This window comes from Palaemon carinicauda, unplaced genomic scaffold (genome assembly GCF_036898095.1).
Source record: "Palaemon carinicauda isolate YSFRI2023 unplaced genomic scaffold, ASM3689809v2 scaffold149, whole genome shotgun sequence".
Classification (NCBI taxonomy): domain Eukaryota; kingdom Metazoa; phylum Arthropoda; class Malacostraca; order Decapoda; family Palaemonidae; genus Palaemon; species Palaemon carinicauda.
The window spans coordinates 120,087-137,801 of record NW_027169025.1 but is presented as its reverse complement, the minus strand read 5'-3'; the positions used below and the strand labels follow the sequence as shown (position 1 = coordinate 137,801).

The following is a 17,715-nucleotide window of genomic DNA, read 5'->3' as shown; positions in this document are numbered from 1 at the left end:
TCACTTTCATCACCAATGCACGTTTTCATTAACTTACTTTTCTGCATCGTTGAGAATACTGCAGAAAGAAACTTCTTCAGATGAATAAGGACCGTTGCTGAGGGTGGAAGGGCTACAGCTACCAAAAGCAGTAAATAACTGCTCCAGTCTTTTATTATCTCATCCGTTAATTCTTTCTTGTCTTCAAAAAGTACCTGAAAATAAGACAAAACATTTGGAAATAGATTCCTGATACAAACAAGCAACTGACGTGGACTGTTTCACTAAGAATATTTTCCACAAATAAACCTCTGCTTACTGTATTTGTAACGGGAATTGGTGACTCTTCAATGCCATGGTTTTATTACTATTTCGTTCCTTATGTCATATTGCCTAGATTTCAAATTCTCTGTCTGCTTAAGAGGGGAATCCATTTAAAACCAGGTGTCCTTTCTCGCTGTATTGAGTATAGCTTATTCTGCTGAGCATTCGATAGCCACGTTACTATAATTGATCGGGAATCTTCTATAGTAAGTAAATGCTGTAAAACTTTTGAAAAAATTCCAACATCACTCTGATGTTCTGTAACATCCCACCCTACTTTGGGTTGCTTTTACATGTCTGACATGTCCCCTATAAGAACAGAGACAACAAAGTACAGGAACCAGATGCATTCGGACACTAGAAAAATAGTCCAGCATCATCTAACATTAGGAAGAAAAGACTAAAGTTGCAAATTAAGTAAAGTAGGGTAACCTAAATACACGACACTTGCTCAACCTGTAACTACTTCACTAACCTTGACAAAATCCTCATCTTCTCGTAGATGCAGCAACAGCGGTTCAATACCAATCGTCAGCTGAGTCTCTATTTCCTTCTTCAATTCATTGGGAAAATTCTTCAGGATGACATTACCTGGTGAGTACCTGAAAAAAGCGAATGAGGTAAATATTGATGTTAAAATATACTGTATTGTAGTTTCACAAGACTTCAGAGTTGCATGGGAAATTCTAAATATGTCAATTTTTCACGAAAGACGGAATTAAAGGAATTGGAAGGTGGAGTGGGAAGAGCTTGGTTGAATAAATGAAAAGTAAATAATATAATACAATATAGGAGCTGAAAAGTTTAAGAGTTATACTCAGGTACAACCAACAAAACACTAGGCAAGACACGGTGCTTATACTTATATAACCTACATTACAATAATATTTGCATGCACAGGGACTTATATGAATGAATAAAATTAATTTCCTTACATCCTTGGGTGTAAATTAACCTTAATTTCTACTCAAAGGTAGATAGAACAAGCAACTGAAAGCGCTAATCAAGCCAAGCTACAAAGGAAGCAGGATAATGACAGAAAAAAATTAAAGAACATCAACAGAGACATCCCTTGGAAGACAGAAAATTTTAACTGAGAGAAAAGAAGGACAAGAAGAAAGTTTGTTTATCTGGTTGGAAATAATCGCACATAAACCCTACAGCAAAAGGATCACCGATTTCCAGAGCTACTCTCTCCATATGTAAAGCAAAACTCAGTCCAATACTATTATTATTACTAGCCAAGCTATAACCCTAGTTTGAAATGCAGGATGCTATAAGCCCAAGGGCTCCAACGGGAAAAATAGCTCAGTCAGAAAACTAAATAAGGAAACAGATAGAATAGTGTGCCTGAGTGTAGCCTTAAGCAAGAGAACTCTACCCAAAAACAGTGGAAGATTGTGGTACAGAGGCTATGGCACTACTCAAGACTAGAGAACAATGGTTTGATTTTTGGAGTGTGATTCCCCTAAATGATCTGCTTACCATCGCTAAAGAGTCTCTTCTACCCTTACCAAGCGGAAAGTAGCCAATTAACAATTACAGTGCAGTAGTTAACCCTTTAAGTGAAGAAGAATTTTTCAGGTATCTTAGTGTTGACAGGTATATGAGGACAAAGAAGAATGATTAAAGAATAGACCAGATTATTTAAGTGCGTGTAAGTAACGGAAAAATGAGCCACAACCAGAGAAGGATGCACTGTACTGCTACCTGGCCAGTCAAAAGATCAAATTCCCTTTTATCTACGATAAACTTACCTAAAGAGCAATAAAAGTAGGGAAGCAATGCTGCAGTGACCACCTCGCAAGTACCCTCGATACTTTTCGCAAATAGCCACCACTATCTTCAAGCAGAAGTTTATCGTCTTTATGGTGCGTTGCATTATCTTCTGAGTTTTATTGGCCTATAAAAAAAAATATGGTTTAAAATATGTTATATATATTTTACCACAGAAGAAAACACAAGCACACAAGAGTTTAAAAAGTCACATTCCTATAAAAAAAAGTTTGAACGTTGACACTAGTTTGTAAACACAATAGAATAAAAAAGGGATTTTGACGAAGGTAAAATCTATTTCTGGGCTCAACCTGTGTCGCTCCGTGAAATGCTCCTTAAAGCACCATTTTAAAGGTATAAATACTACTAAATATACCAGAGAAAAAAGTTGCATGGAATGCTAGGAATATATCCAGCTCGCTCACCCCTAAACGAGAAATATTATCATATAAACTTGGCTCCAATCAACATATACAAATACTTATAATCAAGACCATAAAAATGATAATGTTATTCTGCATAACAATGTTTAAAGGCTTTTGACATCCTGATACTGGAAGAACTTGACAGCTAGAGTATCCACTGATGAAGAAAAGCCTAAAGGCTATATGTTAAACATTAATTTGTATATGTGCTGCCAAAGGGGGTTCATGAGAAACAGAGGCAATGGAAATGTCATTGCAATAGTAATGTCACAAATATCACATTTGATCACTGCCCACAACACTTCTCCACATATGCTAAGACCAGGGAAGATAAGGTAATGGGTGTTGATGCCTTGACTCACCCAAAAAAAAAATTTCCTCAGCTCGGAAGATGGTGATGATGATGATATTTGTTTTTTATGTTCCATGGGAGAAGTACAAGAGGAAGGCCAAGGTTTGGGGGGATGGATGGAGTGAAGGAAGCTCTGGGTGATAGGAGGATAGATGTGAGAGAGGCAAGAGAGTGTGCTAGAAATAGGAATGAATGGTGAGCGATTGCGACGCAGTTCCGGTAGGCCCTGCTGCTGCCTCCGATGCCTTAGATGACCGCGGAGGTAGCAGCAGTAGGGGATTCAGCGTTATGAAGCTTCATCTGTCGTGGATAATGGGGGAGGGTGGGCTGTGGCACCCTAGCAGTACCAGCTGAACTCGGTTGAGTCCCTTGTTAGGCTGGGAGGAACGTAGAGAGTAGAGGTCCCCTTTTTTGTTTTTGTTTCATTTGTTGATGTCAGCTACCCCCCAAAATTGGGGGAAGTGCCTTGGTATATGTATGTATGTTCTATGCGATTTTGGTTCTTTTCTCTCCTCTATCCTTAGTTTGAAAGAAGAAATTTCCATCCATATTGTCAAAGCAACAGCGGTTTAAGATTCCTTGCCGATGACTTCGGTTCAGAACAGGATACTAACACAAGGTCAATTATACAAATAAAGAATGTAATCCTGTATGATATATTCTGCCCATAGAAGGCTTACTTAAATACCACTTCTTATGATACTAATTTTAATCAGCTTGGACTCTCAAATCTTAAGAAAGATACTGTTGATTCAACAGCATTGTAGAGACAAGCGCTGATGTCCTGTAGAGAAATTTCCTTTGCAACTTACTCCCATGTTAGTAGGAAAGACAGTTAAATAGGGTCAATAAAATGGAAGATAATCAAACTTTAAAGAAGATATTGAAACCAGTAATGTAATAAGTGTGTATAAGTATGATCTATTTTAGTATGCCCTACTACAATGCATTTCTTTACGTTTTCTTTGCAAGAATGCGGAAACTTGTCTTCTGAGTCCTGCTATATATTGATAATTCCTAAATTATGATTAGTTTCCTAGATCTGTTTTTATACAAAATTACTTTTCCCTATTTAGGAAAGTAGATTAGTTATGCTCAAAGCATATATATCTGTGCGATTCAAATTTCTAATAATGTTCATTCAGTTCTATTGTGTTCCTGTAGCAAAAAAGGGATTTTGACGAAGGAAAAATCTATTTCTGGGGAGAGACCTGTGACGGCCGGCGAAAAAGTCCTTCTTTGTACTTTTTCTGATATAAATCTTCCAAATATACCAGAGAAAATTAAAAGCATGGAATGCAGAGGTTACAACCCTCGCGCGAGCACCTTGTTGGTGTCGTATATCTAAAAAGGGCGTTTGTAAAACACTATTCACAGGCTGTCTTCCATTTAGATAATCCCTTCATCAAAGGGGGAGGGCCGTGACAGGCCCTAGAGAATACAGTTGGGTTACCCTACCGACACCTACCACTCGCGCTCACCAGGTCATCCTTCTGTTTTGGACTTGCCAGCAAAGTTGATAAGTGTTTTGCCCAGTGTTTTTCGAAGTGATAATGCTGACGGTCTTTCGTTGGACAAAAAACTTAGCAATGAATGTGGATGTTGATCCTAGAACATATATTAAAAAAGGACAAAGGGGAGAAAAAAGTTTACAAGGACATTCTTCATCCGGAAGAAAGTATCCTGAAGAGTTGTGGTGCTACAGAAGCGGCGGAGACGGTTCAAAGAGAGGACATTTAGTCAACACAACTTCCACACATACAATAAAGTACACCAGTTGCTATAATACCTCTCAGTATTGCATTCAATGTAAAAGAAACTTACTAAAACACCAACAAGATATTCTAAAGTTTTAACCCTTTTACCCCCAACGCTATTTGGAGATTTCCAACCCTTAACCCTCAGGGGTTATTTTTTTTCAAGCACATTTTGCAGTATATATTTTTTTAAATTGCTCTAACAGCCTTAATTTTCGTCATAGAGAGGTTAGGTTGGTCTCATTCTCTTGGAAAATGCCTGAAGTTTCTCAAAAAACTATCAAAAATATGCAAAAAAATTTTAAATAGCAGTTTTTTGCATGGACGTACCGGTACGTCCATGGGGGTAAAGGGATGAGTTTTGTGAAACGTACCAGTACGTTTCTTGGGGGTAAAAGGGTTAAAGGCCACCCATCAATAGCAGAGGCAAGGGACAGTGACATTGCCCTATCAAGCAGGGCAATGCTCCAAAGACTGACCATTTTACATATGATCAGCAGTTAAGCCCCTCTCCATCCAAGCTAGGACCAAGGAGGGGAAGGCAATGGCTGCTGATGACTCAGCTGATAGACCCATAGGCTCCCCCAAAACCCCCATCCTTAGCTCACAAGTATGGTGAGGTTGCAGCTACCAAAGGAACTTACGAGTTTCAGCAGGACTCGAACCCCAATCTGGCAATCACCAGGGAAGGAGACTACTACCAGGCCACCACAAGCCTAGTAGTATCAAATATTTCTTGAATGGGTTTCCCAGCCTCAGTCACTCATTAAGCTACTTGAGTGATGAAGCTCTAAAGTCTGAAAAATAATCTTTATTTTACTGCTGTGTGAATTTAATCCCTCAATTGATCTTCACAAGGCTGACCTGAAATTTTCATTAACCCTTTTACCCCCAAAGGACGTACTGGTACGTTTCACAAAACTCATCCTTTTACCCCCATGGATGTACCGGTACGTCCTTGCAAAAAAATGCTATAAATTTTTTTTTTTTTCATATTTTTGATAATTTTTATAGAAAATTCAGGCATTTTCCAAGAGAATGAGACCAACTTGACCTCTCTATGACAAAAATTAAGGCTGTTAGAGCAATTAAAAAAATATATACTGCAAAATGTGCTGGGGAAAAAATAACCCCTTGGGGGTTAAGGGTTGGAAATTTCCAAAGAGCCTGGGGGTAAAAGGATTAAGAGTGGAGATCAAAACAAAATAAGAGCAACCCCTTTGAGATTGAACAATTAAAAACAGAAGCAACTTATAATAAATGTAGATCTCTACAAGTTGGAGTCAGAGGACAGCCCTTTCTCTGCCAGAATCTCGATAATTATTCGCTGGCCATTTCCAGCTTTTGCCAGAATCTTACCACTACTACAGGATGAAGGTTTTTGTATTCATGTACATAAGGGACACACGAGGCGGACACAAAGGGTCGAGAGCGACGTGTGAGTATGGTATCACGTCGCGACCAGAGAACTTACTGGCTAACGGGACCCAAGCGGACCTCGACCTAGCTCAAGGCTACCCTCGGGGCACGTTCTCTCACTCCCGGGTTAACCCTCCATAGAAAACGGGTATAGGGTATACTACACAAAACTCTGGTCGGTAGAGAGGAGATTACAGGTAACTCCTAAGAAAGTAGTTTGAGGTAAGTATTTGTGTTGGAACAAACTTATTTTATGTTGTAAAAATATTAATTTCAAGAAATTGACATGAACACACAAATGTAATAGGTCATTGAAACTTTGGCTTGCTTTCAACCAAGAAAAAATAATGATGATGACATTACCGTATCCACAAACCATTACTGTATTCTACATTTGAAAAACGGAGAAACGACATAAGGAAGAATCAGAACTTTACCGCTTCCTTGTCTTCGAATGGGAGAGCCTTAAGCATTTCAAAGCCGTTGCCTATTTCTTTAACCAGGGCCTTCAGCGGAACTGAGGTATCCAAGGTGGTGGTCAAGCAGCTGTGATGCTGACTGACGAGACTTGCGTACGCTCGCCACACAGCCACGAACGCTCTCAAATCCGACAGCTGCGACAGGTGGGAGGCTGTCGTGCACAGATGTTCACAAACTGCAAAGGAAGTAATTGACAATTAATTGAGAAGAATATCATGTTATTTGATCATGCTATACACAATTGCACATAAAATGAGGCAAATAAAAGACACTACTATGTTGATGAGGTCCCTTCAACTGAGGTGGCTCATATTTGAAAAGAAAAGGACAAGAAAATTGTATTACAGAAATGAAAATTGAAAAAGCAAATAGAGAAACATATATACCTTGAATGAATATATAAAGGAATACAGATGTAACCATACTGCAATTAGGTTGGTTATAACACCTCTCCAAACTACAAACTTTATTGCAATCTGCCACTGCAAAGCAGGGTGGTGGTGGCCGATGTGGTAACGTCCCTGACTGGTGAACGCCAGACTGGGGTTCGAGTCCCGCTCAGACTCGTTAGTTCCTTTGATCGCTACAATCTCACCATCCTTGTGAGCTAAGGATGGGGGCTTTAGGGGAGCCTATAAGTCTATCTGCTGAGTCATCAGCAGCCACTGCCAGGCCCTCCTTGGTCCTAGCTCAGGCACTGATCATATGAAATATGGTCAGTCTCCGGGGCATTTTCCTGCTTGATAGGGTAATGTCACCGTCCCTTGCCTCTCTCATTCATGAGTGGCCTTTAAATCTTTAAACCTTTAAAAGCACTAGTAAAAGCAAAAAGGATCTCACATACTTATCGTGGGTTGAGCAAAAGGAGCCTACTAATATTTCCTACTTCTGAACCAAGAAGAAAATATCACTGAACAAGTTTAAGGGATTTCTCGCCACTTAAGAAAAAACAAAAATATCAGCTAATTTATAATAACTAACAATAACCTCGTTTGTCCTGTTGGTCCTAATAAGTTACAAGTCAAGTATTCAATAATAATGTAATAAAAACACTGTTGATGTATGTTCATAAAAGATTTGATATATTTAACGCAACTTCCGACAGTCTGCCATCAATACTGTTGTACCGCACGTGTTTCACACATGCTCGTACACTGTAACGGTTTTGCTTTTTATCTTACCATTCGCTCTTCCCTGCAATGTTAACCCTTTTACCCCCCAATGGACGTACTGGTACGTTTCACAAAACTCATCCCTTTACCCCCATGGACGTACTGGTACGTTTCACAAAACTCATCCCTTTACCCCCATGGACGTACTGGTATGTTTCACAAAACTCATCCCTTTACCCCCATGGACGTACTGGTGCGTTTCACAAAACTCATCCCTTTACCCCCATGGACGTACTGGTACGTCCTTGCAAAAATCTGCTATTTACATTTTTTTTTTTGCATATTTTTGATAACTTTATGAGAAACTTCAGGCATTTTCAAAAAGAATGAGACCAACCTGACCTCTCTATGACCAAAATTAAGGCTGTTAGAGCAATTTAAAAAATATATATTACAAAATGTGCTTGGAAAAAAAAACACCTGGGGGTTAAGGGTTGGAAAGTTCCAAATAGCCTGGGGGTAAAAGGGTTAAAAAACCAACTTTTATAAACCTGACAGACCATGTTTATTTTTGTTTGAATTTTTGTGACGTTTTTGCTCGCAAATCCTGGTACTCAATATCTGTTTTAATAAAGTTTCCCTGCATTCACCTCGCCTCTCAGTTATCACCTAACTGGCGCCTTACACACTATCAATTTCATATCATGAGAGGAATGATGACTATGGAGTTCTGTCTAAATTTCCCTTGTTCCAGTCTTCATTAACCCTTTTACCCCAGGGCTATTTGGAACTTTCCAACCCTTAACCCCCAGGGGGTTATTTTTTTTCAAGCACATTTTGTAGTATATTTTTTTTAAATTGCTCTAACAGCCTTAGTTTTGGTCATAGAGAGGTTGGTCTCATTCTCTTGAAAAATGCCTGAAGTTTCTCAAAAAAATTATCAAAAATATGCAAAAAAAATTGTAAATAGCACTTTTTTGCAAGGACGTACCAGTACGTCCATGGGGGTAAAGGGATGTGTTTTGTGAAACGTACCAGTACGTCCTTTGGGGGTAAAAGGGTTAATGTCCTGCTCCTCCTCTCCCCTAATAAGGAGGGGTAATGATCTACACCTACTCACAGTCTTGGGTAATGCCATAGCCTCTGTACCATGGTCTTCCACTGTCTTGGGTTAGAGTTCTCTTGCTTGAGGGTACATTCTGGCACACTTTTCTATCGTTTATCTTCCTCTTGTTGGTTTGAAGGTTTTATATGAAAGATTCATTTTAATCTTGTTAATGTTCTTAAAATATTTTATATTGTTCATTACTTCTCTTGTAGTTTATATACTTATTTTCTTTCCTCACTGGGATATTTTTCCCTGTTGGAACCCTTGGGTTTAAAAACCTTGTGTGATACACACTAACAAGAGCCTCTCTTTGGGACAAACTGAATTACTGTTTGATTGCCATTTGCTTTCCACTTTTCGACTGCTTCCTTTGGTCTCTTCCCACTTCTCTAACGACATCTTACTTCAATTTTCACTTCTCATTCAAGATAAAATCCTTCAAGAAAGACCTACAAATGTAGATGTGCGACTAGGTAGCCTTGCCAAACTGTTTCACAATAACCTCAGTAACTTAAATTCAAAACTCCACCCAAGCTTGGACCAAGGAGGGCTAGGCAATGGCTGCTGTTGAGTCAGAAGATAAACCTATAGGCTCCCCCAAAACCCGCCATCCTTAGCTCACAAGGATGGTGAGTTTACAGCGACCAAAGAAACTAACGAGTTTAAGCAGGACTCGAACCCCAGTCTGGCGTTCACCAGTCAGGGAGGTTACCACATCAGCCACTACAACCCTTGAAATAGCTGCTTGAAATAGACTTCTAAATAAGTCCCTTCAAATGAAATTAGTTCTATTTCAGAATGAGCATCGCAGTGATAGAGTACTTACTATAAACTAAGACATCAACATCGTCATCACTGAACGTATCAAAAGTAATCTTGGGCGTGAGGTTTGCGAAATGCAAGCTGAGATCCACCGTCTGACGACACAGCTCGGTCAGGGAATCCTTGACGGCCTCGAAACAATCAGCGTAGGTTTCTTTGCTGTAACACAAAAGATATATGGTTGAGTATCGGCCCTAACAAATAGTACAGAAGGTTCTCAAATTATGAAAATTTGTAAATACAAACACAAATCCAACAAAAAATGATAAAGATAACATAAAAAAGGGATTTTGACGAAGGAAAAATCTATTTCTGGCCGAGGAACCTGTGTCACCCAGTGAAATGCTCCTCTAGCACCATTTCTAAGGCATAGTTATTGCTAAATATACCAGAGAAAAAAAGGATGCATGTAATGCCAGGAATAAACCCAGCTCGCTCACTCATTGAGCATCGGTATAGTATACTGGGGCGTGATAGAACCACGACCATAGGTCCTTCGCCAGTTAGACCTCTCCCTCCTCAACATCCCCCGGAACAACGAGGTGCCGTCCTACACCCGTCTGCTGCCTCCTACTACGACTATCCTTCCCCACCCCTACACCTCCCCACCCCCTTACCTCATTCCTCCACAGCACCAGCGTTGGTCAGACGTGTTTTGCTTTGCTCTGTGTTGTTTTGTGTTTTTGAAGATGTCTGACGTTTTAGAGATCCCTGCTCCCAAGTTGAGTATTATATTTGTCTGGTTGGGATTTCTAGGTAGCGACACTCATTTTATCTTTTACCGTGTTGGGTTTTCTAATTTTTCATCTTATCGCCGCTTGTTCAGGTTCCCTTGCGGGAGTTCGCCTACTGTATTATCAATTACTACAGTAAGCACAATGCCATTTGTAATAACCTGATATCTATTTGATATGAAACCTGACTATTTGTTGACTCTTGTAGCTGGCTATCATAGGCATGGGATTCAGGTTAGGTGTACACTATAGTCCATTTCTTTTAGCGATGCATATTTGCACCGACTCGCAGCGGTGCCCTTTTAGCTCGGAAAAGTTTCCGGATCGCTGATTGGTTGGACAAGATAATTCTAACCAATCAGCGATCAGGAAACTTTTCCGAACTAAAAGGGCACCGCTGCGAGTCGGTGCAAATATGCATCGCTAAAAGAAATGGACTATAGGCCAAAAGATACCAAATTTCGACTTACAAGCTTCTTGGACCCAATTAAGCTAGTAAGTAGAGGACCTTCTGTATCACCCCTAACAAATGATATGCACATCTAAAACTATCAGAAGAAGCATAGTAAATCTGAGATATAAGAATGGCTATTTCAAGTTGAAGGGTTCTAAAGTCAAACATGATTAAATTGAACATCCAACTCATGACTTCGACCACCTACTCTCTACTGTTTTCAGTCAGTTGATCTTGTTAACATTAGTGAAAATTCCTACAGCTGTTTTTGCATACTTTCAAAAGAAATTAATTTACCAGTATTTACTTCCGCCAACGAAGTTGGAATGAGGTTATGTTTACAGTAACCTACAATTTGTGTTTGTTTGTGTGTGCTTGTTTGTTAACAGCTTCCTGACCACAATTTTAAATGTAAAGTAATTAGACTTGCTTAGATTAACTGATATGTACAAAGCTGGAAATGATTAAATTTTGGAAGGCCAAGGTCAGAGGTCAAGCAAAATGTCCAATTCACGTAATCAGCCATAAGCTTGACGTCATTCTCACAGACACTTCAAACTTGGTTCATTTTTGAGTAAGAAAATCCACTCCAATTAATGCATATTAATGGTCAAGGTCAAGCAAAAGGTCGAGAAATAAGCTGCCGCGGCAGAGGTCTGCACTCTACTGAATGCCCCTCTAGTTTTATTATGTTAATACATAAACTGGTTCTTATTTCTAACAGTTCCTAAATTGAACATTCTTATCTAGGGGACCTACTACGGGAAAACATTGACACAAAGAACATAATTTCTCATCTTAGGTGAAGGCAAACCCATTTCTTGAAAAGAGGAAGGATGGACTTCTACTAACCTGGTGGTACAGTGTTGGAGAGAGGCATTCATTATGTGAAGAACAGCCCGGGGAACATCCTCCGTGCTTTCGACGCACACGCGGTCAGCTTGACACAAAAATTGCACGGTTATAAGGCAACATTCAATTATCAGAATACATTGCTGCAAAGAAAGATAATCGTAAGTGGGTGTAAGGTATAGACTTACATTAAAATATGCTAATTTACTTTAAATAGACCATAATTAAGACTTTCGGTGAATAATAGTCCACGATGTAGTCGAATTGTATTCAAACTTTTATTTAATCTAAATACTGAACCGGGACTCAATCCACGTAAACCTTAGTGAACTTGATTGTTCTATAACTGCAATGAAATTTGTTTAAACCTAACCTCATTACAAAGTTATTTAGTGGGAAAAGAATAAAAATTTTAACTAAATATTGAACCGGGACTCAATCTTCGTAAAACTTAATAAACTTGATTGTTTTATGACTAAAAGGAAAGTGGCTTAAACCTAACCTCATCTCAAACTTATTTAGTGGGAAAATAATAAAAAAAAAATTCCTCAACTTACATCTAATAACTTTCGCGTGATTGTTCCTCGAGACACATATCAAAAGGAATTAAATAAAAGCAAATACTTTGGAGATACCACACTAGCTTTCTGGAAGGAGATACTGTACAAACCAAATAGCAAATATAAACAGAACATTACTTATACTAATATCAAAGCTGTCTTTGCAAATACAATACAATGTTCTTGCATTTGCAAATATCAAACATGCATATATCTACAGATAGTCATTTTAAAGATTTGCTTTAACATTTATTATATTAACCCTTTTACCCCCAAGGTAAGGTTAAATTTTGAGCACATTTTGCTATGTATTTTTTTTAATTGCTCTAACAGGCTTAATTTTTGTCATAGAGAGGTAAGGTTGGTCTCATTTTTTTTGGAAAATGCCTAAAGTTTCTCATAAAATTATCAAAAATATGCAAAAACATGTAAATAACAATGTTTTGCAAGAGCGTACCGGTACGTCCTTTGGGGGTGAAAGGGATAATATCTAATAATAATAATAATTTTCATGGCCTTATTTCAAAGTTTACTTTTCTACATCATTTACAATTAAACATCACCAATTTGATAGGAAAAATAATAACCTGCAGAAGCTGATTAACAGCGTCAGCATCAGTTTCATCGTCTACTGCGCACTTCCCTAAGGACGTTGCAAAGAAAGTCTTGAGCGCCGGGGAGGTGTACTTGAAGAGCTTGAAGGCCTCGGCACCAACCTCTAGGTGAGACAAAAAGGCGCCGAGGGCAAACCTCGTCACCTGGATGCCTTCGCAAGCGTCGGGGGATCTTCTGAGGTAATTGTGTTCAGAGTCAAGGAAATTAAACTAGCAATAAATGTATCTTTTCAATATCTCTATTAAGTATTTAAGTGTTAGTCGATACAAATATCATAATCGCTCTTACATACTAAAAAATTTTGTCATAATACTGTACTTGCTACCAGTTTACCTTACAATTTCTTCTAGCTGCTGGATCTCCAAAACGCCTGACATCTTCAAAAATGACAAATTCGAAGATAATTTGTATTTTTCCTAACCATACAAACCTTAGCTATTTACATTGGGTTTACCTTTTAGCGCAGCTGAAATGACGAGCCAATAGTTTTAGCGAGGGTTAATTACCCCCGCGCTAGTTAGCGGGGGGTAGGGGAAGGGTAGCTTGCTACCCCCCCCCCCCCACACACACACACACACACACACCGGTGACTTGCTTCACTTCACTTAGAGGTAGGACTTGACTTGGGGGTCAGGGATGGTGGGCACATATGTGTAAATAGCTCAGGTTTGTGTGGTTAGGAAAAATACAATTTATCTTCGAATTTGTCATTTGTTCCGTAACCGAAATACAAACCACGCTATTTACATTGGGTGACTTACCCCTTAGGAAGGGTGGAAAGTCCCCAGCCTTACTGACTTCGGGGGCTCAATCTCTCAGTGAGCAGCACTAGAGAAAAGGAGCCCCTGCACCTCACAAGTTCCTAGCATCGCTAGGAACGAGTGGCCTACATATGCAGTGTGTGGAGGAAAGTGTGACTCGTCCTATGAAGTTGACCTTGAGACCTTTAGATAGGAATCTAGGATAGGACGTTCCCAATACCACCTCGTCAGGGTATGGGGGACGCAACAGTATTAAGCTTAATACTAGGAGCACAAAGAAGCATGGGTTACCTGCAGAGGTCGAGGTCAGCTATGCGAGGACCAGGATGCTACTTCCCTAAGAGAGGGGAGAATGAAGAAAGAAGTAAGGGTCAGACATACTCTTTCATTCACGCAGACTAAGACCGGTTAACAACGCCCTCAACCTACTGCTACTTGTCCAAAAAGGAGCCTGAGGTTAGACCAGCTGTTGTGCAGCCACCACAGGGCCAATAGAAAACGTATCGAGGCTCCTGTGGGTCACGTCTTGCAGGTAGTGGGCTGTGAAGGTCGTCTGACGCTTCCAGACCCCAGCTTGAAGTACCTGCGTCACAGAGAAGTTTCTCTTGAAGGCCAGGGATGTAGCAACACCCCTGACATCGTGTGCCCTAGGGCGACGTGACGGAGGAGGGTCTGGATTCAAGGCATGGTGGATAACCCTTCGAATCCAAGCTGAGATGGTGTTCCTGGTGACCCTCCTCTTAGTCCTGCCTGTGCTCACAAACAAAGCTCGCACTTGAGGACGGACTGCAGCCGTTCTCTTCTAGTAGTGCCTCAGACACCTCACTGGACATAGTAGCAGCTGGTCTGGGTCGCTTGTTACAGAACGGAGACTCGCGATCCTGAAAGAGTCGAAGCGAGGATCCGGCACTCCAGGATTCTGAGTCTTGGCAACAAACTCGAGGACGAACCTGAACGTTACCTCCCCCCCATCCCCTTGAATGGGCGATGTCGTACGAGAGACCATGAAGGTCACTAACCCGCTTGGCCGAAGCCAAAGCGAGTAGGAAAGCCGTCTTCCAAGACAGGTGGCGATTGGAGGCCTGGCGTAATGGTTCGAAGGGAGGTCTCTTAAGAGCCCTGAGGACTCGAACCACGTTCCAAGGAGGAGGTCTCACTTCCGACTGGGGGCAGGTAAGCTCATAGCTATGTATGAGTAAAGAGAGTTCTAGCGATGAAGAAATATCCACGCCCTTCAGCCTGAAGGCCAAGCTTAAGGCTGAGCGATAGCCTTTCACTGCCGAGACAGAAAGGCGCATTTCTTCCCGCAGATAAACGAGGAAGTCCGCTATTGCTGGAATAGTGGCATCGAGTGGAGAGATACCCCTCCCACGACACCAACCACAAAAGACTCTCCACTTTGCTTGGTAGACTCCCTCAGAGGACCTTCGCAGGTGCCGAGACATTCTCTCCACAACCTGTTGCGAAAAGCCTCTCTCCGTGAGGAGACGCTGGATAGTCTCCAGGCGTGAAGCCGAAGCGAGGCCACCTGCCTTGTGAGGGACCCCGAAGTGGGGTTGTCTGAGAAGCTCGTGTCGTGGAGGAAGTTCCCTCGGGAGCTCCGTCAGAAGCTGCAGAAGGTCCGGGAACCATTCCGCGTGATGCCATAGCGGAGCTACTAGAGTCATCGAACAGTTGACCGATAGTCAGGTCCTGTTGAGCACCCTTCTCATCAGACAGAACGGTGGGAAGGCGTACACGTTGATGTTGTCCCACCGTTGCTGGAAAGCATCTTGCCAGAGTGCCTTGGGGTCCGGGACTGGGGAGCAGTACAGGGGCAGCTTGAAGTTCAACGCTGTCGCGAACAAGTCCACAGTCGGGGAACCCCACAAAGTCAGGACTTTGTTGGCTATCTGAGGATCCAAAGACCACTCGGTACTCACTATCTGCGAGGCCCTGCTCAGACTGTCAGCGAGCACATTCCTCTTGCCAGGAATGAAGCGAGCTGATAGTGTTATCGAGTGGATTTCGGTCCACCTCAGAATCTCTACTGCAAGATGGGATAGCTGCTTGTTGATATAAGCCACTACCGTGGTGTTGTCGCTCATCACCACCACGGAGTGACCCGCCAGGGACCATTGGAACTGCTGAAGAGCCAGAAAGACGGCCTTCAATTCTAGCAGGTTGATGTGTAGGCACTTTTCTGATTCTGACCAAAGGCCTGAGGCCCTCTGGTTCAGAACGTGCGCCCCCCACCCTTCTTTTGACGCGTCCGAAAACAGAGTCAATTCCGGGGGGAGGACGAGAAGACTCACTCCCTTCCGCAGGTTCTCGTCGACCAGCCACCACCGCAAGTCAGTCTGTTCCAAAGACCCCATCGGGATCACAATGTCCGGAGAATAGGATCCTTGATTCCACCAGGACTCGAGCCGCCACTGTAGGGATCTCATCCTGAGGCGGCTGTTTGGAACCAGACGAGCCAGGGAGGATAGGAGACCTAAGAGACGCAACCACGACTGGGCGGGGAGCTCTTTTCGCCTGAGGAAGGGTTCCGCCACCCTCCTCAGCCTTGCTATCCGGTCATGGAGATTGGTGTCTATTAGCATGCCTATATAAACCAGTCCTTGGAACGGCTGCAGAGAGGACTTCTCAAGGTTTACCACGATCCCCAGATCCTGGCAAAGATCCAGAAGCCTGTCTCGGTGCCGAAGAAGGGTCGACTCCGAGTCTGCTAGGATCAGCCAATCGTCCAGATAACGAAGGAGACGAATGCCGTTCCTGTGCGCCCAAGATGAAATCAGGGTGAACACTCTGGTGAACACCTGAGGATGAGGAGCTGTGGAGAGACCGAAACACAGCACCTTGAACTGGTAGATCTTGTCGTCTAGGCAGAATCTCAGGTACTTCCTGGAAGACGGATGGATTGGGATCTGGAAGTACGCGTCCTTTAGATCCAGTGTGCACATGAAGTCTTGTGGTCTCACCGCAAGTCTGACCGTGTCTGCTGTCTCCATGCTGAACCGGGTTTGCTTGACAAACCCGTTCAGAGCTGAGAGGTCAATGACAGGTCTCCAGCCTCCAGACGCCTTCTTTACAAGAAAGAGTCAACTGAAGAAGCCTGGGGAGCCGTCGACAACCTCCTGGAGAGCACCCTTCTCAAGCATGGTCTCGACTTCGGCCCGAAGGGCCAGCCCCTTTGCCAATCCCGTGGCATAGGAGCTCAACGACACTGGATTCGCTGTCAGGGGAGGGTGAGATGTTGTGAACGGGACGCAATAGCCTTGGCCAATCACTGAGACCATCCAAGCATCGGGCCCGTGTTGCTGCCACCTGCGGACGCAACGCTGAAGGCATCCCCCCACAGGTGGACACGCAGGGGGACTGCCACCCCTAGGGCTTGCGGCCGCGGCCGCTACCCCTAGGAGTCTTGCCTCCTCTGGAGGACTTGCCGCCCCTCTTGACCTTGGCTGGAAAGGGCTGGGCCTTAGACACCACTTTCTTAACTGCCGGTACCTGCTTCGGAGCCTTACGAGGCTTCTGCTGCTGTTGCGGTGGAGCTGGAGGCTTATAGGGCCGAGCTGTAAGGGCCCTATGGAGGAGGGAGTCCGTGCTGGATTTCCTCCACCTCTCAGCCGTTCGCTCCATGTCCTGAGGCTCAAACAGGTTCTCCCCAAGAAGGGAAGCATGTCTGAGCCTACACACATCCACGGCGGGGACCTTCGGATGGAATCTCTCGGTCACTGCATCGCGCCGCTTCAACACCGAGTTGGCCCACAGGGTGGGGACCTGGTGCGCCAAAAACTCGATGGAGCGGGTGCCCGAGAGTAAGAAGGTCTCCAGGGCCTTCCTATTGGTCTCCTTAGACAAGTCCTCGGAGCGCAATAGGATGCCCAGAGTTCCTAGCCAAAAGTCCAGCCACGAAGTGGCCTGCATGGCACACTTCGCGACCTTTTCATGGCTAAGGATCTCTGCCGCCGAGAACGACACCTGCCGGGCAGAGAGCTTCTCAAGGGGAACTCCCTTCGCCAGCTCCTCCACGGAGTGATGGAGAGGAAGAGCGAGACTGGACTCATCCAAGATCTCAAAATACCTCCTGTGCTGAAGACGAGGAGGAGGGATGAGCTTGTTCCCGGCAGAGGAACGACTGGAGGAGGCAAGAATCGCGAGCTGAGCGTTGGCCCTGGCTCTGGCACTCTTCAGAACCCG

The 17,715-nt window shown here is 42.9% G+C and overlaps 1 protein-coding gene across 2 annotated transcripts in view; it reads right to left on the bottom strand.

Annotated features, from left to right (window-relative positions):
* The window catches only part of LOC137635614 (FIGNL1-interacting regulator of recombination and mitosis-like), a 60,452-nt gene that overhangs the window by 16,828 nt on the left and 25,909 nt on the right, over nucleotides 1–17,715 (bottom strand). Inside the window, exons 3-9 of one of the 2 annotated variants that reach the window (XM_068368085.1) lie at nucleotides 12,742–12,954; nucleotides 11,595–11,737; nucleotides 9,559–9,713; nucleotides 6,470–6,687; nucleotides 2,061–2,206; nucleotides 779–905; nucleotides 38–194 (exon numbers count right to left, since the gene is read on the bottom strand). In XM_068368085.1, coding sequence (XP_068224186.1) covers nucleotides 38–194; nucleotides 779–905; nucleotides 2,061–2,206; nucleotides 6,470–6,687; nucleotides 9,559–9,713; nucleotides 11,595–11,737; nucleotides 12,742–12,954 — 1,159 coding nt within the window. Of the gene's footprint in view, nucleotides 1–37; nucleotides 195–778; nucleotides 906–2,060; nucleotides 2,207–6,469; nucleotides 6,688–9,558; nucleotides 9,714–11,594; nucleotides 11,738–12,741; nucleotides 12,955–17,715 lie in introns of those variants that run through there. The other variant, XM_068368084.1, reaches the window with a different exon arrangement.